This window comes from Rutidosis leptorrhynchoides, chromosome 8 (genome assembly GCF_046630445.1).
Source record: "Rutidosis leptorrhynchoides isolate AG116_Rl617_1_P2 chromosome 8, CSIRO_AGI_Rlap_v1, whole genome shotgun sequence".
Lineage (NCBI taxonomy): Eukaryota > Viridiplantae > Streptophyta > Magnoliopsida > Asterales > Asteraceae > Rutidosis > Rutidosis leptorrhynchoides.
In genome coordinates, this window is record NC_092340.1 from 348,601,967 (window position 1) to 348,625,166 (window position 23,200).

At 36.5% G+C, this 23,200-nt stretch overlaps 1 protein-coding gene across 1 annotated transcript in view; it reads right to left on the bottom strand.

Moving 5' to 3' along the window:
* LOC139864596 (cell division control protein 48 homolog C-like) overlaps positions 1-19,823 on the bottom strand; it is a 40,894-nt gene extending 21,071 nt beyond the window's left edge. Inside the window, exons 1-3 of the mRNA XM_071853176.1 lie at positions 19,734-19,823; positions 19,319-19,640; positions 18,740-19,112 (exon numbers count right to left, since the gene is read on the bottom strand). Of these exons, the coding sequence (XP_071709277.1) occupies positions 18,740-19,112; positions 19,319-19,640; positions 19,734-19,823 (785 nt within the window). The remainder of the gene's footprint in view (positions 1-18,739; positions 19,113-19,318; positions 19,641-19,733) is intronic.
* Between the last annotated feature and the right edge of the window lie 3,377 nt (positions 19,824-23,200).

Sequence of the window (23,200 nt, forward strand, 5' to 3'; positions counted from 1 at the left end):
TACATTTACATGTTGCCATGATTGCCCGTACTTGACTTTAATTGCCCGAAACGTCTTTGTGACACACGAAACTTTCACGAATAATATTTTAGATATTATTTGCATTCATGATTAAGTTTTATTAATCATTTTAATTAACTATGGTTATTAGTTAGTTACATGGGCTTTAATTGGACTTTTTTTGGATTACTTGTTAATTACTTACAAACTTGGGCTTTATTTTTGTACATGGACTTGATTAGCCCACCCTACTCCTTTAATGGACTATTTAGCCCAAGTCTTTCATGTGTAAGTATCACTTAGGATGGAAACTAGTCAGTTTGTGCAATTGGAATCTTGTTAGCTCATAATCCCCATGAAACCCCATCTATTAACCACCCTTTTGAACTTTAACATGCAAGAACACTTTGGACTTCTCCCCCTCCCCTCTATTTGCTGCTGGCCGACGGTTTTGATCCCATATAAGGGAGTTTGGTTTCTTTTTTTTTCACTACTTCACTCATACTTCTCTCATTCATCTCACACACTTCAACTTGCTTCATTTTTTTCTCTCATCTTTCTCTACATTTTGTAAGTAACAAAGCTTGAGTTCTTCCCTTTCTTCTCTCTTAAAACCGTAGCCTTTGGCTACCAAGATCATCATCATCTTTTGTTACTTGTTGTTTGATTACTTGTTTGTTAATTATTTACTTACTTGTTGTTGTTACATACTAGTTTCAAGAATCAACTCTTTAGTTTGATTCTTCATTTATCTTGTATTTACAAGAACACTCAAGAACATAAACTTACTAGTTTATGTTCTACTTTTAAAAGTTTCAAAGACTTAAGTTCATGTGTTGTGAAAACATACTTGTAGTTCTTGAAGTAAACTTAAGGTTTACTTTTCTTAAAGATCAAACTTTGGTTGAATCTTTAAAAGTATGAACAACCATGAACCTTTTACTTGTTTATTTAATTTATCACTTTATTCTTACACTTTAAATTCATGTTTGTTGGTTAATATTGGTCAAGTGTTACTAGTTAACCTTGATCTCATTAATCTTGAACTTAAAGTTAACTTTAAAAGTTCAAGAACATATAAATGAAACTTTTTAATTATAACTTTGTACACTTACGTTAGATCTAGACTTTTGAGTCTTGGATCTTCAAGATCAAACTAAGAACTATGTTCTACAACTTAAGATCTTGATTTCATAAGTTCATTTTCAAGTTTGTAACTTATTATTAGTCTTAAAGTTCATGTATGTGTTAGATCTAAGACTTTGATGTAACTTTGGTTCATCAAAACACTTGCAACACTTAAGTGAGTTGTGCTTCATGTCTTAGACTTACACAAGGGTTATGATGGTCAAAACTTAGTAAAGATGATGTAAACACATCAATGAGTTGTACACTTGAAGCTATATGCATCAAGGATGAGAACCATGATGAACATCAAGCACCAAAACCCACCGGAACTCATTTATCTTTCTGTTTCTGTTTACAGCCTACTGTTCTGCTGTTTCTGTAACAAACAATTAAACCTGGGCTGCTGTAACCTTGATTTTCAAATATCTCTGTTCGATTAGATAACTTTTCATATAGGACTCGTCTTAATCCGAGTTACGGTTTAGGATTTATGGCCCTCCGATCGTCACTATGTCCTTTTAACGTTGTGCAGAAATTTCTGACCTACTCGCACTTAGACCGTCGCCACGGTCAAACGAAGACGAGTTTGCTTCTGTAAATTTTACCACACTTAAAGGACTCATATACAGAGCCATGGCCACTGGTCTAACCTTAATTCAGTAAGGGTAGAGGCCGTGGTGACTGACTGAAGTCAGCCTTTGTTTTAAACTACTTTCATGAACGAAACCTACTTTACACCTTTTGTTAAATGATGAATGATGATGACCCTTAAGGCCTTATTTACATACTTTTAAACCTTTTCGGACGATTTACTGACTTAGTACTATTTGACTTAGGTTTAGGACCCGTTTGGACGACCTTCATTACTTGCTTACTTTCCGAGTCATACTTTACCGCTACTTTATCATTGTGAGTTATAGCATTCCCTTTTTACTTTAACTTATTTTGGGAACTGAGAATACATGCAGATTTTATGTTTTACATACTAGGCACGAGTACTTAAACTTATATATGTGTGGGTTATATAACGGCAGAAACATTCCCTTTAGCTCGGTAACGTTTAGTCATTGGTTTTTGAACCGGTGAACGCGAATCTTAGATATGGATCCATAGGGTTTGACATCCCCACTCGGGCTAGTCGCGCTAGCATTTAACGAGTGTTTAATACTTCGTAGACATACGCATTTTCCAAGTGTACTTTCAGGGGGTATAAAGGTTAAGTTAGTTACCAAGTGCCCACGGTTAACATATACTTTATCATACTGTTTTGAAATGTTCTTTGTAGCACTGAAACCTCGTGGCCTACCTTACATACTGTTATACCTAAACTATAGCTCACCAACCTTTGTGTTGACGTTTTTAAGCATGTTTTTCTCAGGTGCTTGAGGTTAGCTTCCGCTCTGTACTAGTCGTGCTGTAGACACCCGCTGCTTAGAGTTGTTATCACATGAACTACTTTATTTTGCATTCAAACATTAGTACTTTTGAACTATGACTTGTAACGACCATTGTGGTCACATACACTAATTATTTGCTTCTACTTAGTGAAGCGTGCTTTTGGATTGTAAAACATTTGATGTCGGTTATGACGTCACCTTTTTATCGTGAATGCAACTTCTTTTATTACAGCATATAGTACTTAACCTTGTAATGATCTTGTTGTTGATGATTCGTACACAATGGTTTTGTACGGGGCATCACAGTTACCGTGAATAACCCATACCCGAGATGATGATCTCGGGAGGGTGGCCAACGAATTGCCCGCCGGTCGATAGTCGGACCCTATCAACGGCAAAGGGAGAAAAAACCCTACAAGGCCCGTAGGTAAAAACCCTAGAGTTGCAATCGTGAAGACGATCATGGAGAAGATCCGGCTATGACTGCCGCGTGCTTTCATTGAGAGAGTGAGAGGCGAGATTGAATGACCGCATGAGGGTGTATGCGATTGGGAGCGTGTGAACTTGATGTAGATTTTGCCCCATATTTATAGATGGGAATTAGGGTTAATTGACTTGGGGCTCAAGTTAATTGTGTAGACCCTAATTGGGCTAAAACCTACGTCATCAAGTCCCCCAAGTTCGGTATGATATTTTTGTCAAGTATCGTATCGAACTTCTCATTATGCTGCGGAAAATAAGTTCACATGAACCTGCGCAAACAACTGTGCATAAACCCGCGAACAGATGCGCAAAGAACCGCATGCAGAGTGCGCAAGGTGTAACATCCTCAATCGGGCCTAGATGTAAGATTGCTAGATTGCCCTTAAGTTTGTTTTGTGTTATTATATGCTTATATTTTTATTTAATATTTATTATTATTTAATGATGTGGTTAGGATCAGTTTGTGACAAGGGTCACAGAACAGGTTTGTTTATTTAAATTGGACTTCGTTTGGGTTGCCAAATGTCGTACGAAAGATATCAGATAACTGATAAATACCCGTGTGATGCACAGTGTGGGAATTAAACCCAATTAAATAACTATAGTGCTGCTTCTCTCCTCACTTTCTAGACTTTTCCACAAACACACACTAAACACCTCGTTCTTTACCTACATCAAACCCTAATTTCTAATCCTTGTTTTAGAGCTCGAATCATTTACATTATCTTGTTCCTTATGTTTTACTGATTCTATCAAGGTAAGAATCACAAGTTTTCATGCTTTAATCTTTGAGAAAATGGAGTTTTTGTGTTAGTTTTTACAAAGTGTGTATTTTGGGTCAAAAGAGTTAGATTTGATGTTGTTTGAGTCCAAATCTTGTGAGTTTATGTTCCTACATGTTTAGTGTCTTTGATTTGGTCAGTTTTGAGGTCGTAATCGAGCTCTAGAGCAAGAATTGGTCGATTTTGGGTGAAACCCGTCACTTTGTCTTCAGCTTCTGCAGATGAACACGGTCGGCTGAGTGTCTCCTGACACTCGACTGACTGACTCGACCATCGACCGAGTGTGTATGACCTACGGCCGAGTGTGTCTGTGAGAGCCCATCGGCCGAGTGACTAGACACTCGGCCGAGTGAGTGTAGAAAGTCGGCCGACTGTCTCTGACAGTCGACCGAGTGTCTTGGGCAGTGAATATTTTACCAAGGGTTGATTTTTAGCCGTTATGCTGCCAGTTTGTATTTTGATGATTTTGATGTAAATTTTGAAAGTGCATAAGTGTTAAGCAAAATTTTTTTAGCGGATACTTTTTCTGACAAAAATTTCAGTATTGTGCTGTTTTGTGCTATCGGATAGAAACTAACTTGTGTATATGTTTTTCTCAGGAGAAAAGGAGAAAGAGAAGGTTCAGTGATTAGATAGCTGAATACCTTCTCGTTTACTGGTAATTGGTGAGTGGGACTAACTGGAGAATATAGTATATAGAAGCATGTTATATTATGATTGTCATGCTTGTTAGATATACTTATTGTTGTGGTTAGTTAGTTCCTTGTGATGACTGCATGTTAGTTGATGCTTGTCTGCTGGAGCCCAGTGCGTCCCTATTGTGTGGTAGTCTCGGTAGGAGAGATCAACCTGCGGGTTGGGTTCCTCTGTGGTAGCCTAGACAGCCGTGGTGTATATATATGTAAATGACGCGTCCGTCGCGTTTCGATTATGTATATACATACGGTGGTGGTGGAACTTCTGGTAAGCCCCAGTCCGATCAGCTGGTGGTTAATGGTTTGGCCGAGCCGCCAGAGTCTATGTAGACGGCACTTGGGTGATATTTGTGTGTTAGACTATTGTGACATGATTAGTATAACACTTATGTATGCTATGGCCTGTAGTTAGTCGTACTCACTTAGCTTCGTGCTAATTCCCCTCCATCTTCTCCCTGCAGGTTGATAGCTTTTGTAGATAGTGCTTTTCGGGAGAAGACGGGCATGATGATGTTATGTGTAGTGACCCGAACTTTTCCATGTTTATATATATTAATTGAGATTGATATTTACATGATTAAATGTTTCCAACATGTTAAGCAATCAAACTTGTTAAGACTTGATTAATTGAAATATGTTTCATATAGACAATTGACCACCCAAGTTGACCGGTGATTCACGAACGTTAAAACTTGTAAAAACTATATGATGACATATATATGGATATATATATAGTTAACATGATACTATGATAAGTAAACATATCATTAAGTATATTAACAATGAACTACATATGTAAAAACAAGACTACTAACTTAATGATTTTTAAACGAGACATATATGTAACGATTATCGTTGTAAAGACATTTAATGTATATATATCATATTAAAATATATTCATACATGATAATATCATGATAATATAATAATTTAAAATCTCATTTGATATTATAAACATTGGGTTAACAACATTTAACAAGATCGTTAACCTAAAGGTTTCAAAACAACACTTACATGTAACGACTAACGATGACTTAACGACTCAGTTAAAATGTATATACATGTAGTGTTTTAATATGTATTTATACACTTTTGAAAGACTTCAATACACTTATCAAAATACTTCTACTTAACAAAAATGCTTACAATTACATCCTCGTTCAGTTTCATCAACAATTCTACTCGTATGCACCCGTATTCGTACTCGTACAATACACAGATTTTAGATGTATGTACTATTGGTATATACACTCCAATGATCAGCTCTTAGCAGCCCATGTGAGTCACCTAACACATGTGGGAACCATCATTTGGCAACTAGCATGAAATATCTCATAAAATTACAAAAATATGAGTAATCATTCATGACTTATTTACATGAAAACAAAATTACATATCCTTTATATCTAATCCATACACCAACGACCAAAAACACCTACAAACACTTTCATTCTTCAATTTTCTTCATCTAATTGATCTCTCTCAAGTTCTATCTTCAAGTTCTAAGTGTTCTTCATATATTCTACAAGTTCTAGTTACATAAAATCAAGAATACTTTCAAGTTTGCTAGCTCACTTCCAATCTTGTAAGGTGATCATCCAACCTCAAGAAATCTTTATTTCTTACAGTAGGTTATCATTCTAATACAAGGTAATAATCATATTCAAACTTTGGTTCAATTTTTATAACTATAACAATCTTATTTCAAGTGATGATCTTACTTGAACTTGTTTTCGTGTCATGATTCTGCTTCAAGAACTTCGAGCCATCCAAGGATCCGTTGAAGCTAGATCTATTTTTCTCTTTTCCAGTAGGTTTATCCAAGGAACTTAAGGTAGTAATGATGTTCATAACATCATTCAATTCATACATATAAAGCTATCTTATTCGAAGGTTTAAACTTGTAATCACTAGAACATAGTTTAGTTAATTCTAAACTTGTTCGCAAACAAAAGTTAATCCGTCTAACTTGACTTTTAAAATCAACTAAACACATGTTCTATATCTATATGATATGCTAACTTAATGATTTAAAACCTGGAAACACGAAAAACACCGTAAAACCGGATTTACGCCGTCGTAGTAACACCGCGGGCTGTTTTGGGTTAGTTAATTAAAAACTATGATAAACTTTGATTTAAAAGTTTTTATTCTGAGAAAATGATTTTTATTATGAACATGAAACTATATCCAAAAATTATGGTTAAACTCAAAGTGAAAGTATGTTTTCTAAAATGGTCATCTAGACGTCGTTCTTTCGACTGAAATGACTACCTTTACAAAAACGACTTGTAACTTATTTTTATGACTATAAACCTATACTTTTTCTGTTTAGATTCATAAAATAGAGTTCAATATGAAACCATAGCAATTTGATTCACTCAAAACGGATTTAAAATGAAGAAGTTATGGGTAAAACAAGATTGGATAATTTTTCTCATTTTAGCTACGTGAAAATTGGTAACAAATCTATTCCAACCATAACTTAATCAACTTGTATTGTATATTATGTAATCTTGAGATACCATAGACACGTATACAATGTTTCGACCTATCATGTCGACACATCTATATATATTTCGGAACAACCATAGACACTCTATATGTGAATGTTGGAGTTAGCTATACAGGGTTGAGGTTGATTCCAAAATATATATAGTTTGAGTTGTGATCAATACTGAGATACGTATACACTGGGTCGTGGATTGATTCAAGATAATATTTATCGATTTATTTCTGTACATCTAACTGTGGACAACTAGTTGTAGGTTACTAACGAGGACAGCTGACTTAATAAACTTAAAACATCAAAATATATTAAAAGTGTTGTAAATAGATTTTGAACATACTTTGATATATATGTATATATTGTTATAGGTTCGTGAATCAACCAGTGGCCAAGTCTTACTTCCCGACGAAGTAAAAATCTGTGAAAGTGAGTTATAGTCCCACTTTTAAAATCTAATATTTTTGGGATGAGAATACATGCAGGTTTTATAAAGGATTTACAAAATAGACACAAGTACGTGAAACTACATTCTATGGTTGAATTATCGAAATCGAATATGCCCCTTTTTATTAAGTCTGGTAATCTAAGAATTAAGGAACAGACACCCTAATTGACGCGAATCCTAAAGATAGATCTATTGGGCCTAACAAACCCCATCCAAAGTACCGGATGCTTTAGTACTTCGAAATTTATATCATATCCGAAGGGGGTCCCGGAATGATGGGGATATTCTTATATATGCATCTTGTTAATGTCGGTTACCAGGTGTTCACCATATGAATGATTTTTATCTCTATGTATGGGATGTGTAAAAACTGCATTCAATAAACTTATTTTGTTGTAACATATTTGTATTGTAAACCATTATGTAATGGTCGCGTGTAAACATGATATTTTAGATTATCATTATTTGATAATCTACGTAAAGCTTTTTAAACCTTTATTGATGAAATAAAGGTTATGATTTGTTTTAAAAATGAATGCAGTCTTTGAAAAACGTCTCATATAGAGGTCAAAACCTCGCAACGAAATCAATTAATATGGAACGTTTTTAATCGATAAAAATGGGACATTTCAGTTGGTATCCGAGCGTTGGTCTTAGAGAACCAGAATTTTGCATTAGTTTATCTTATCGAGTTTGTTAGGATGCATTAGTGAGTCTGGACTTCGACCGTGTTTACTTGAAAAATGATTGCTTAACAAATTTTGTTGGAAACTATATATTTTTAACATGTGAATATTATGTGATATATTAATCTCTTAACGCGTTTGATATTATGTGATAGATGTCTACCTCTAGAACAAGTCCCATTGACTCACCTAATAATAATGAAGAGTCAAATGTAAATTGGAATGATTCATGGACTGATTCACAAGTTCCCGAAGAGGAACCGGAAGAAGAGTCGGAACCGGAAGAAGAATCGGAACCGGAAGAAGAATCGGAACCGGATGAAGAAATAGAACCGGTGGGGGAAATAATAAAACGGTTAAGTAAAAGAAAATCCTCAACCAACCGACCAAGGTTAATTATGGTCAATGGTGTTTCCGCCAAGGAAGCAAAATATTGGGAGGATTACCAATTCTCCGATGAATCGGATTCCGACGAGAATTCCGATGATGTTATAGAAATTACCCCAACTGAATTTAAAAAGGCAAAAGAAAAAAATAAGGAAAAGGGCATAAAAATAGAGAAATCTAATTCTAACCCCGATGAACTTTATATGTATCGTCAACCCCCGAAGTCCTTAAGTTGTAACAATGACCCGGGAACCTCTAAACCACCAGGTTTTTCTAAACCAATGTGGAAAACGACGGCTCGTATTAGGGGAACATCATATATCCCTAGAAACTTGGCAAAACGAACCAAAACCGAAGAAGAAGAAACAAGCGAGTCAGAATAAGATAGTTGTATTCGTGTGGTGTAATATATGTAATATAGTGTGCTTATGCTTTATGATATATGTAAAAATTGCTTTATGATATATATATATATATATATATATATATATATATATATATATATATATATATATATATATATATATATATATATACTCTTGTCTATTTTACAGTATAAAAACACAAAATGGATAGACAACCCAATATTTTAAGAGACCTACCCGGAGACATGATTGATGAAATCTTGTCTAGAGTCGGTCAGAATTCTTCGGCACAACTATTTAAGGCGAGATCAGTTTGTAAGACATTCGAAGAACGTTCCAATAATGCCTTGGTTTATAAAAGGCTTTCGTTCGAAAGATGGGGGATATCACATTGGGAAATCCATAAGTTACGATGTGTTTACTTTGACGCATATATTGCGGGAAACCCAAATGCTATTTTACGCAATGGGTTAAGAAATTATTTTGACTCAATATATCCGAATATTGGACTTCGTGATTTAGAAAAAGCGGCTAACATGCAACATAAAGAAGCATGTTATGCTTACGGATTAGTAATGTTCGCTTCTCACCAAAGTGAGAACAAGAACATCGGGCTACAACTATTAAAAAAAAACATTCCCACAAGTGACGGAGTCGGTAATTGGGGTAAGAAATGAGGTTTTTAGATTGTTACGGGACTGTTGGACATTACGTAACCCTCGTCCCTTTGACGACGTTACAACACGCTGTCTTATCAACGGCCATAACGGTTATGTTCCACAAGACCAAGGATGGGAAGTAATCCTAGTAAAACCAGAATGCATGACTTGTTTCTGGACGTATGAATTACGTGTCTTTATTGCCTTTGCTGAACGACTTGTGTACTAGCTAGAATTATCTTCACAACCATCTTGTATCAAATTTATTGTGTGCTATATTTCATGCTATATGTAAAATAAGCGGTATTGTAAGTTTGTAAAATATTGTGTAAAAGTTTGAACGCGAAATATTATTATAATCAGTTTTTCATATAGAATTGTAGTAGTTGAATTGTATATTAGCTACTAGGTATGAACTTAACGGGTAGGTACTACCCGAATTTAAACTTATAAAACGCTAATATGAAGAAAAAGCTTTTATAAATGAGTTCATATTATGCTACGAAATACTATTAACTACTCTTAATATTCTGTATGATTAACTTGTTCCATTTGACTATTTTGAAGGAAATGGCACCGACTACTCGACACACCGTGAATATGAATGAAGAGGAATTCTGTACTTTTCTAGCTTCAAACATAGCCGCAGTACAGGCTGCGCTACATACCAACAATAACCTTGGATCTAGCAGTACAGGAAATCGTGTAGGATGCACCTACAAAGAATTCACTGCCTGCAAACCTTTGGAATTTGATGGAACCGAAGGACCGATCGGATTGAAACGGTGGACCGAGAAGGTCGAATCGGTGTTTGCCATAATTAAGTGTACTGAAGAGGACAAAGTGAAGTACGCTACGCATACCTTCATAGGTTCTGCGCTAACATGGTGTAATACCTATCTAGAGCAAGTGGGACAAGACGATGCGTACGCACTACCGTGGTCAGCATTCAAGCACTTGATGAACGAGAAGTACCGTCCCAGAACCGAGGTCAATAAGCTCAAGACAGAACTTAGAGGGTTACGAACCCAAGGATTTGATATTACCACGTACGAAAGACGATTCACAGAATTGTGCCTATTGTGTCCGGGAGCATTCGAAGATGAGGAAGTGAAGATCGACGCATTTGTGAAAGGATTACCGGAAAGAATCCAAGAAGATATAAGTTCACACGAGCCCTCCTCCATACAACAGGCATGTAGAATGGCTCACAAACTAGTGAACCAGATTGAAGAAAAAAATTAAAGAACAGACTGCTGAAGAGGCCAATGTGAAGCAAGTCAAAAGAAAGTGGGAGGAAAACGGTGATAAGAATCACCAATACAACAACAACAGCAATTACAACAATAATCGCAACAATTATCCCAACAATCGCAACATCAATCGCAACTACAACAAACGGCCCAACAACAACAACAACAACAACAACAACAACAGCAACTACAACAATCATCCCAACAATAATAATAACCACAACAACAACAACAATCAGAAGCAGCTATGCCAAAGGTGTGAAAAGTATCACTCGGGGTTCTGCACCAAATTTTGCAACAAGTGTAAAAGAAATGGTCATAGCGTGGCGAAGTGTGAGGTCTACGGACCAGGGATTAATAGAACGAAAGGAACAAATGGTGTCGGAACGAGTAATGGCGGAGCAAGTAGTGTCGGAGCAAGTTATGCCAATGTAGTTTGTTATAAATGTGGAAAACCGGGCCACATTATTAGAAATTGCCCGAACCAGGAGAACACGAATGGACAAGGCCGCGGAAGAGTTTTTAATATTAATGCGGCAGAGGCACAGGAAGACCCGGAGCTTGTTACGGGTACGTTTCTTATTGACAATAAATCTGCTTACGTTTTATTTGATTCGGGTGCGGATAGAAGCTATATGAGTAGAGATTTTTGTGCTAAATTAAGTTGTCCATTGACGCCTTTGGATAGTAAATTTTTACTCGAATTAGCAAATGGTAAATTAATTTCAGCAGATAAAATATGCCGGAATCGAGAAATTAAACTGGTTAGCGAAACATTTAAGATTGATTTGATACCAGTAGAGTTAGGGAGTTTTGATGTGATAATCGGTATGGACTGGTTGAAAGAAGTGAAAGCAGAGATCGTTTGTTACAAAAATGCAATTCGCATTATACGAGAAAAAGGAAAACCCTTAATGGTGTACGGAGAAAAGGGCAACACGAAGCTACATCTTATTAGTAATTTGAAGGCACAAAAACTAATAAGAAAAGGTTGCTATGCTGTTCTAGCACACGTCGAGAAAGTACAAACTGAAGAAAAGAGCATCAATGATGTTCCCATTGCAAAAGAATTTCCCGATGTATTTTCGAAAGAATTACCGGGATTACCCCCACATCGATCCGTTGAATTTCAAATAGATCTTGTACCAGGAGCTGCACCAATAGCTCGTGCTCCTTACAGACTCGCACCCAGCGAGATGAAAGAACTGCAAAGACAATTACAAGAACTTTTAGAGCGTGGTTTCATTCGACCAAGCACATCACCGTGGGGAGCTCCTGTTATGTTTGTCAAGAAGAAAGATGGTACATTCAGGTTGTGTATCGACTACCGAGAGTTGAACAAACTTACCATCAAGAACCGCTACCCACTACCGAGAATCGACGACTTATTTGATCAACTACAAGGCTCGTCTGTTTATTCAAAGATTGACTTACGTTTCGGGTATCATCAAATGCGGGTGAAAGAAGATGATATTCCAAAGACTGCTTTCAGAACACGTTACGGTCATTACGAGTTTATGGTCATGCCGTTTGGTTTAACTAATGCACCAGCTGTGTTCATGGACTTTATGAACCGAGTGTGTGGACCATACCTTGACAAGTTTGTCATTGTTTTCATTGATGACATACTTATTTACTCAAAGAATGACCAAGAACACGGTGAACATTTGAGAAAGGTGTTAGAAGTATTGAGGAAGGAAGAATTGTACGCTAAGTTTTCAAAGTGTGCATTTTGGTTGGAAGAAGTTCAATTCCTCGGTCACATAGTGAACAAAGAAGGTATTAAGGTGGATCCGGCAAAGATAGAAACTGTTGAAAAGTGGGAAACTCCGAAAACTCCGAAACACATACGCCAGTTTTTAGGACTAGCTGGTTACTACAGAAGGTTCATCCAAGACTTTTCTATAATAGCAAAACCCTTGACTGCATTAACGCATAAAGGGAAGAAATTTGAATGGAATGATGAACAAGAGAAAGCGTTTCAGTTATTGAAGAAAAAGCTAACTACGGCACCTATATTGTCATTGCCTGAAGGGAATGATGATTTTGTGATTTATTGTGACGCATCAAAGCAAGGTCTCGGTTGTGTATTAATGCAACGAACGAAGGTGATTGCTTATGCGTCTAGACAATTGAAGATTCACGAACAAAATTATACGACGCATGATTTGGAATTAGGCGCGGTTGTTTTTGCATTAAAGACTTGGAGGCATTACTTATATGGGGTCAAAAGTATTATATATACCGACCACAAAAGTCTTCAACACATATTTAATCAGAAACAACTGACTATGAGGCAGCGTAGGTGGATTGAATTATTGAATGATTACGACTTTGAGATTCGTTACCACCCGGGGAAGGCAAATGTGGTAGCCGATGCCTTGAGCAGGAAGGACAGAGAACCCATTCGAGTAAAATCTATGAATATAATGATTCATAATAACCTTACTACTCAAATAAAGGAGGCGCAACAAGGAGTTTTAAAAGAGGGAAATTTAAAGGATGAAATACCCAAAGGATCGGAGAAGCATCTTAATATTCGGGAAGACAGAACCCGGTATAGGGCTGAAAGGATTTGGGTACCAAAATTTGCAGATATGAGAGAAATGGTACTTAGAGAAGCTCATAAAACCAAATACTCAATACATCCTGGAACGGGGAAGATGTACAAGGATCTCAAGAAACATTTTTGGTGGCCGGGTATGAAAGCCGATGTTGCTAAATACGTAGGAGAATGTTTGACGTGTTCTAAGGTCAAAGCTGAGCATCAGAAACCATCAGGTCTACTTCAACAACCCGAAATCCCGGAATGGAAATGGGAAAACATTACCATGGATTTCATCACTAAATTGCCAAGGACTGCAAGTGGTTTTGATACTATTTGGATAATAGTTGATCGTCTCACCAAATCAGCACACTTCCTGCCAATAAGAGAAGATGACAACATGGAGAAGTTAGCACGACTGTATTTGAAGGAAGTCGTCTCCAGACATGGAATACCAATCTCTATTATTTCTGATAGGGATGGTAGATTTATTTCAAGATTCTGGCAGACATTACAGCAAGCATTAGGAACTCGTCTAGACATGAGTACTGCCTATCATCTACAAACTGATGGGCAGAGTGAAAGGACGATACAAACGCTTGAAGACATGCTACGAGCATGTGTTATTGATTTCGGAAACAGTTGGGATCGACATCTACCGTTAGCAGAATTTTCCTACAACAACAGCTACCATTCAAGCATTGAGATGACGCCGTTTGAAGCACTTTATGGTAGAAAGTGCAGGTCTCCGATTTGTTGGAGTGAAGTGGGGGATAGACAGATTACGGGTCCGGAGATTATACAAGAAACTACCGAGAAGATCATCCAAATTCAACAACGGTTGAAAACCGCCCAAAGTCGACAAAAGAGCTACGCTGACATTAAAAGAAAAGATATAGAATTTGAAATTGGAGAGATGGTCATGCTTAAAGTTGCACCTTGGAAAGGCGTTGTTCGATTTGGTAAACGAGGGAAATTAAATTCAAGGTATATTGGACCATTCAAGATTATTGATCGTGTCGGACCAGTAGCTTACCGACTTGAGTTACCTCAACAACTCGCGGCTGTACATAACACTTTCCACGTCTCAAATTTGAAGAAATGTTTTGCTAAAGAAGATCTCACTATTCCATTAGATGAAATCCAAATCAACGAAAAACTTCAATTCATCGAAGAACCCGTCGAAATAATGGATCGTGAGGTTAAAAGACTTAAGCAAAACAAGATACCAATTGTTAAGGTTCGATGGAATGCTTGTAGAGGACCCGAGTTCACCTGGGAGCGTGAAGATCAGATAAAGAAGAAATACCCACATCTATTTCCAGAAGATTCGTCAACACCTTCAACAACTTAAAATTTTGGGACGAAATTTATTTAACGGGTAGGTACTGTAGTGACCCGAACTTTTCCATGTTTATATATATTAATTGAGATTGATATTTACATGATTAAATGTTTCCAATATGTTAAGCAATCAAACTTGTTAAGACTTGATTAATTGAAATATGTTTCATATAGACAATTGACCACCCAAGTTGACCGGTGATTCACGAACGTTAAAACTTGTAAAAACTATATGATGACATATATATGGATATATATATAGTTAACATGATACTATGATAAGTAAACATATCATTAAGTATATTAATAACATTTGATATTATAAACATTGGGTTAACAACATTTAACAAGATCGTTAACCTAAAGGTTTCAAAACAACACTTACATGTAACGACTAACGATGACTTAACGACTCAGTTAAAATGTATATACATGTAGTGTTTTAATATGTATTTATACACTTTTGAAAGACTTCAATACACTTATCAAAATACTTCTACTTAACAAAAATGCTTACAATTACATCCTCGTTCAGTTTCATCAACAATTCTACTCGTATGCACCCGTATTCGTACTCGTACAATACACAGATTTTAGATGTATGTACTATTGGTATATACACTCCAATGATCAGCTCTTAGCAGCCCATGTGAGTCACCTAACACATGTGGGAACCATCATTTGGCAACTAGCATGAAATATCTCATAAAATTACAAAAATATGAGTAATCATTCATGACTTATTTACATGAAAACAAAATTACATATCCTTTATATCTAATCCATACACCAACGACCAAAAACACCTACAAACACTTTCATTCTTCAATTTTATTCATCTAATTGATCTCTCTCAAGTTCTATCTTCAAGTTCTAAGTGTTCTTCATATATTCTACAAGTTCTAGTTACATAAAATCAAGAATACTTTCAAGTTTGCTAGCTCACTTCCAATCTTGTAAGGTGATCATCCAACCTCAAGAAATCTTTGTTTATTACATTAGGTTATCATTCTAATAAAAGGTAATAATCATATTCAAACTTTGGTTCAATTTTTATAACTATAACAATCTTATTTCAAGTGATGATCTTACTTGAACTTGTTTTCGTGTCATGATTCTGCTTCAAGAACTTCGAGCCATCCAAGGATCCGTTGAAGCTAGATCCATTTTTCTCTTTTCCAGTAGGTTTATCCAAGGAACTTAAGGTAGTAATGATGTTCGTAACATCATTCGATTCATACATATAAAGCTATCTTATTCGAAGGTTTAAACTTGTAATCACTAGAACATAGTTTAGTTAATTCTAAACTTGTTCGCAAACAAAAGTTAATCCTTCTAACTTGACTTTTAAAATCAACTAAACACATGTTCTATATCTATATGATATGCTAACTTAATGATTTAAAACCTGGAAACACGAAAAACACCGTAAAACCGGATTTACGCCGTCGTAGTAACACCGCGGGCTGTTTTGGGTTACTTAATTAAAAACTATGATAAACTTTGATTTAAAAGTTGTTATTCTGAGAAAATTATTTTTATTATGAACATGAAACTATATCCAAAAATTATGGTTAAAATCAAAGTGGAAATATGTTTTCTAAAATGGTCATCTAGACGTCGTTCTTTCGACTGAAATGACTACCTTTACAAAAACGACTTGTAACTTATTTTTCCGACTATAAACCTATACTTTTTCTGTTTAGATTCATAAAATATAGTTCAATATGAAACCATAGCAATTTGATTCACTCAAAACGGATTTAAAATGAAGACGTTATGGGTAAAACAAGATTGGATAATTTTTCTCATTTTAGCTACGTGAAAATTGGTAACAAATCTATTCCAACCATAACTTAATCAACTTGTATTGTATATTATGTAATCTTGAGATACCATAGACACGTATACAATGTTTCGACCTATCATGTCGACACATCTATATATATTTCGGAACAACCATAGACACTCTATATGTGAATGTTGGAGTTAGCTATACAGGGTTGAGGTTGATTCCAAAATATATATAGTTTGAGTTGTGATCAATACTGAGATACGTATACACTGGGTCGTGGATTGATTCAAGATAACATTTATCAATTTATTTCTGTACATCTAACTGTGAACAACTAGTTGTAGGTTACTAACGAGGACAGCTGACTTAATAAACTTAAAACATCAAAATATATTAAAAGTGTTGTAAATATATTTTGAACATACTTTGATATATATGTATATATTGTTATAGGTTCGTGAATCAACCAGTGGCCAAGTCTTACTTCCCGACGAAGTAAAAATCTGTGAAAGTGAGTTATAGTCCCACTTTTAAAATCTAATATTTTTGGGATGAGAATACATGCAGGTTTTATAAATGATTTACAAAATAGACACAAGTACGTGAAACTACATTCTATGGTTGAATTATCGAAATCGAATATGCCCCTTTTTATTAAGTCTGGTAATCTAAGAATTAGGGAACAGACACCCTAATTGACGCGAATCCTAAAGATAGATCTATTGGGCCTAACAAACCCCATCCAAAGTACCGGATGCTTTAGTACTTCGAAATTTATATCATATCCGAAGGGTGTCCCGGAATGATGGGGATATTCTTATATATGCATCTTGTTAATGTCGGTTACCAGGTGTTCACCATATGAATGATTTTTATCTCTATGTATGGGATGTGTATTGAAATATGAAATCTTGTGGTCTATTGTTACGATTTGATATATATAGGTTAAACCTATAACTCACCAACATTTTTGTTGATGTTTAAAGCATGTTTATTCTCAGGTGAATATTAAGAGCTTCCGCTGTCGCATACTTAAATAAGGACGAGATTTGAAGTCCATGCTTGTATGATATTGTGTAAAAACTGCATTCAAGAAACTTATTTCGTTGTAACATATTTGTATTGTAAACCATTATGTAATGGTCGCGTGTAAACAGGATATTTTAGATTATCATTATTTGATAATCTACGTAAAGCTTTTTAAACCTTTATTGATGAAATAAAGGTTATGATTTGTTTTAAAAATGAATGCAGTCTTTGAAAAACGTCTCATATAGAGGTCAAAACCTCGCAACGAAATCAATTAATATGGAACGTTTTTAATCAATAAGAACGGGACATTTCATTATGTTTGACATGATTAACTCTGAAGTGATCTTTTATAGTTTAAACTGTGTTCTTTTGAAAACAGATTGTAACTACGTCTTCTCCGTATGAACATGTATGTTTTAATGACACGTGACATCGGTTTGTACAAATGTTAATATCGTATTTAAATAATATAATGCTTCCGCCACGTTTAAAAAAAATAGCGGTGTCACACAGGGAAACCGTGTGAACTACCATGCGTAAAACCGCATGAAAATTGCGTCTAAAGTCGCGGACAACTGTGCGCAAAGTGTGCGTAACCTGGACAAACTGTGCGCAAACTGTGCGCAAGCGCGCGAACATCTGCGCTAAATATTCATGTACTTAAACCGCATATAACGAATTAAAAGCTCAATAAGAAAAGACAAACCTTCTCAAACCGAACGATAGACGGTAGAAACACGAGACATAATGCATCGTGCCCCACGGTGGGCGCCAAATGTTCATGCATATTTTTTCCAAGGGAAAACATACACACGAACATCAATGCGAAAGGGTTTTTTTAGGCGTCAACGTCGTTGATCTCCGGTCCGGTTACCGTGAATAACCCGTACCCGAGATGATGATCTCGGTAGGGTGGCCAACGAATTTCCCGCCGGTCGATAGTCGGACCCTATCGACGGTAAAGGGAGAAAAAATCCTACAAGACCCGTAGGTAAAAACCCTAGAGTTGCAATCGTGAAGACGATCGTGGAGAAGATCCGGCTATGACTGCCGCGTGCTTTCATTGAGAGAGTGAGAGGCGAGATTGAATGACCGCATGAGGGTGTATGCGATTGGGAGCGTGTGAACTTGATGTAGGTTTTGCCCCATATTTATAGATGGGAATTAGGGTTAATTGACTTGGGGCTCAAGTTAATTGTGTAGACCCTAATTGGGCTAAACCCTACGTCATCACCTAGCAATTTTGACCAGATCCAAAGCACCTTTGACTTTTACTTTTCGTGTAAGTGCAGAAAGAATCTTTGTTCTAGCATCTTCGTTTGGAAGACCTAAAAGGAATTCTCGGTCAAACCGTCCTGGCCTTCTTAGTGCTGGGTCAATCGCATCAGGTCTATTAGTCGCACCAATAACCAGAACGCGTTGGCCATTTTTTGGTATGTGTAATTCATCCATACACGTCATCAATTGTGTCACAATTCGTTTTTCCATCTCCCTATGTTGATTCTCTCTTTTTGAGGCTATTGCATCAATCTCATCAATGAATACTATTGATGGTGCACTTCTATAAGCTTTTGAAAACAGCTCTCGTATATTCTCTTCTGATGCACCTGTAAATTTTGCAATATAATAATTAATCAAAACACCAAAAAAATATATTAATCATTATTTATCCCAAAATTCATATAAATGCAAGTTTTCAACTTTATCCCAATTAAGAAGGGACACGACCCAAGCAAATATGCCAATATGGTGTCTTATAGTTTAATTTAGTACGTAGTGTGCTATATATATAATTTGAAATTTGAATATATACCTGAAACACTAGATACAAGCTCGGTAGCGGAAATCTTAAAAAACGGAACATCAGTCTCATTAGCAATAGCAATAGCAAGAGCAAGACTAGTCTTTCCACAACCGGGCGGGCCATGCAACAATATCCCAGAAACAGGGTTTACTCCATAATAATGCTTATCTAGCTTGGGCTGAAATAAGGGAGCAATCACTTGCTTTTCCAGCTTATCTATCAAATCATCAATTCCACCCGGGGGCGATTTTATGAAGGGACAAGCGGAGGCAGCCGCCCCAAGTGGATTTGCAATTTTCAGTGTAAATATTTTAGAATTTTCGACTTTGCCCTGGTGAATATTTTTTTTTTGCCCCAAAACCTTAATATTTTGCCCCAAAACCTTCAAATTTTGCCCAAAAATCTCTAAATTTTACCCCAAAACCTTCAGATTTTGCTCACAAACATTCAAATTTTGCCCCAAAACCTCCATAATTTGTCTAAAAACCTTCATTTTTTCTCCCAAAACCTCCATATTTTGCTCAAAAAAATTGCTACGGTTTAAATTTTTTTTTTTTGCCCCCGATGAAAAGGAATCCTGGTACCGCCACTAATTCCACCCAAATCATCTAACATTATTTTGTCCTGTTCATCATCATCATTCAGTTTCGGTTTCTTCATCTTCTGATCACTTGTCTTATTACTACTACTATTTGTAACGACTTCAACCTCTACATTTGTAGGTTTCTAAATATCCATTTTCAAGTTGTACTGATCATTCTCTTCACCTATTTTTGAAACTACACTTGCATTTTCCTCCCATTCCGACATCTGACTATCATTCTCTTTCGATTTTTTGCTTACATCAGTGTCTGACGTCATGCCATCATCGTCATCATCATCATCACCTTCAACTTGCTTGCCGTTATGTTTGATGACGATGTTTTGGGAGTCAAGGTTTTGTTTGACCATTTTGGTGAACGGTTCAATTTGAATGCGGTTATAATCACGATATTTGCAATGAATGTGGGCAGCGAGCTCTTCAACGGACAGAGTTGGGTTTTTCTGATTTTCTTGTATCCGGCGACGTAACCTTCTTTTGAAGATTGAGGCGTTCCTACGCGACTTACTGTAATTTTGCATTGGCAAGACTTTTTACAATTGCTGCGACGGCAAAACGTAAAATCATTACATAAACGAACAGGAAGAAAGCTGCTAGGGTTTCTAAATTTCCGTAATGTATACTGCAAGTGTATAAAGTGTTCCGCCAAACTTGCGGCACACGTTTCAAATAATATTGAAGTTTTAATGTTTTTAAAACTTGACCCCTCTTATAGTCTTATTTTATTCATAATTAGATTAGATTTTTTAATACCGAATAATTTTTTTAACAAAGCAAATATATATGGAATTTTTTTTCAGAATGGTAACCTTTTTCACAAAGTTTACAGAAATAGAAATCGGAAAACGTTTTTTACATTTCTAGTATAACCGGCTTTTCAAACGCCGGGTTTACATGTGGCGCTTCCAAGCCGGTGTTTCAAACACCGGTTTCTACCTTTTTCTGCCACCTAGTCACATGAACGAGCACTATTTGCCACCAGTGCCCTAAACCGGTGTTTAGAACACCGGCTTGCAGAGGAATCTGCACCTTTTCTAAAACCGGTCTTTGAAAGGCCGGTTTCGCTTTTGCTGTACGTTTTTCTTTATCCCTTTGATGTATCCTTACTGTATCCTTACTGTATCACATTGAAGTATCAATCAAACGTAGCATTTTTTTTTCTCTATTTATACTATCATAATCTTCAATAAAATAACATCACAAAAATAACACAATTGCAATTCAAAAACAACAAAATGTCTAATTCCGAAAATGATGGATGGGAATACCTTCTTGATATCGATGATTCCGACATAACCTATATTGGTTCGCAACGAACTCAACCTGTATCCCATACTAGTCCGGCTCAAACCACTTTGGTGCCGACCCCGTTGCCGACTGGTTCGGCGACCCGGTCGCCACCATCACCCCAACCTACTCGTAAAAAACAAAAGCAACCACAACCTTTTACACCACCACGACCTATGTTGCGCGGTTCTGGGTCTAACAAAATGAACCAATGTAAGACCCAAATATTTATTGTAGATAATGTATTTATGGTGTACTATGCATGTATGAAGTGTACGAAGCATGTACGTGTTGCTTGCTCGAACGTTGGAGGAAACTGGACATTGTCTGAAGTGACAAGGAGTGTACGTATCTTTTCAACCCCAAATAAAGTTGGTGTTAATGTTTCAAAGCCTTACCATTGGAAAGAAAATCTTATTACGTTTCCAACGATATTTGATTCATCGAAAACGGAGCTACGGTCAAAAAGTTATGGCCAAAACAAGTTTCTGAAATCTGACCTGCAGAGTGGAGCGGCGCTCCACAATGTGGCGCGGCGCGCCGAATGGGTCAGAAGCAATTTTCAGCCTTTTTAAAGGCTTTAAATGAAGGGTACTTTGGTCTTTTCACTTGGGGTCGGTTTAGGGTCATCAAAACAGATCCTTTGATCAGTTTGGATCAAATTCTCACCAACCAAAAACACTCTCAACCATTTTTAGAGAGAGAGTAAGGGTTTAGAGAGAGATGGCTTGATTTGGGGAAGAAGGAGTCGATTTCTCACCAAAGCTCGGGTTCTAAAGTTGTTCCTTTCGTTCTTGGCTACGCGGTGATAGTATTGGTAAGCTCAAACTCCGAATTTCAATTATTTGATTTGATATTCAAGTTAGGGTTTGAGTTAATTTGTTGTAAAACCCTTTTAGGTGATGAAGTGACTTTAGTGATGCTAGTAATCGGGTTTATTGTTATTGTTGGTGGATTTCGGTTTGGTGAACAAATTGGTTATGTTTAGAACTTGAAATTGGGTTTAATCACTAGGTTTAGTGATTGTGGAAGTATTGAAACCTATTTAGGGTTATTTGGTTGACTAACTTTGACTTTGGGTCAAATTAGGGTTTGGTGGTGATTATGACCCAATTGGCGATTTAATGAAGTTTATAAACTTAAAATGGATTAAGTTGAAGTATAAAACCGAGTTAAATGTGTTTTGGTGTCAAAACTTGTAAAGAATGAGATTTTGACCTTTATGGGTCAAAATTAGGGTTTAAGTGTCATTTTGGGCAAGATAGGTGTTTAACACCTATGATCGGGTTTAATTGGCGTATTAAGACCATTCTCACTTGTGTTAGTGATTATTGGTTAGTTTGGGCGCGGTTTGTACTTGGTAGTGCATTTGGGTCAAATTGCACTAAGTGTCGAATTTGGTTGACTTGTGAATCCACTCTAAGTGTATTGTTGTAATTGTGATAATGGAATAGGTATTTTCCATTGGCGAGTTGCGGTTTACTTGGAAGCTTTCTTCAAGACTTCAAGGTGAGTGTTAATATCCTATATGCATATGTATGTGTAGGATGGGTGCGGGTCGGGTGAAGTGATTCTCGGCTTTAGAGCTCACTTCACATATAGGTGGATTTGATGGACTTGTGCATAGGTCCAATTGGCACGGTTGTGCGTTTTGGTTGACTACCTTTGGCAAAGTACACATTTTGGGTGTACGTTATCACACGTGGTTGTGAGTGGAATAATTATGCGTATGTGTATATAATGTATTTATTTGTGTCGTATGAATGTGGCATTGTCGCGTTGTTTAAGACACCACATGGTAAAGAAGTGGATGTCGCGTTGTTTAAGACACCACAATGTAATGGAGGGGATGTCGCGTTGTTTAAGACACCATCCATCGTATTGAATGGCATGTGGAATCGTCGCGTTGTTTAAGACGCCACATTGTAAAGGGTGAGTGAGTCGCGTTGTTTAAGACATCACCCGGGGGATTAGTGACTACGCGTTGATTAAGTAGCACTAAC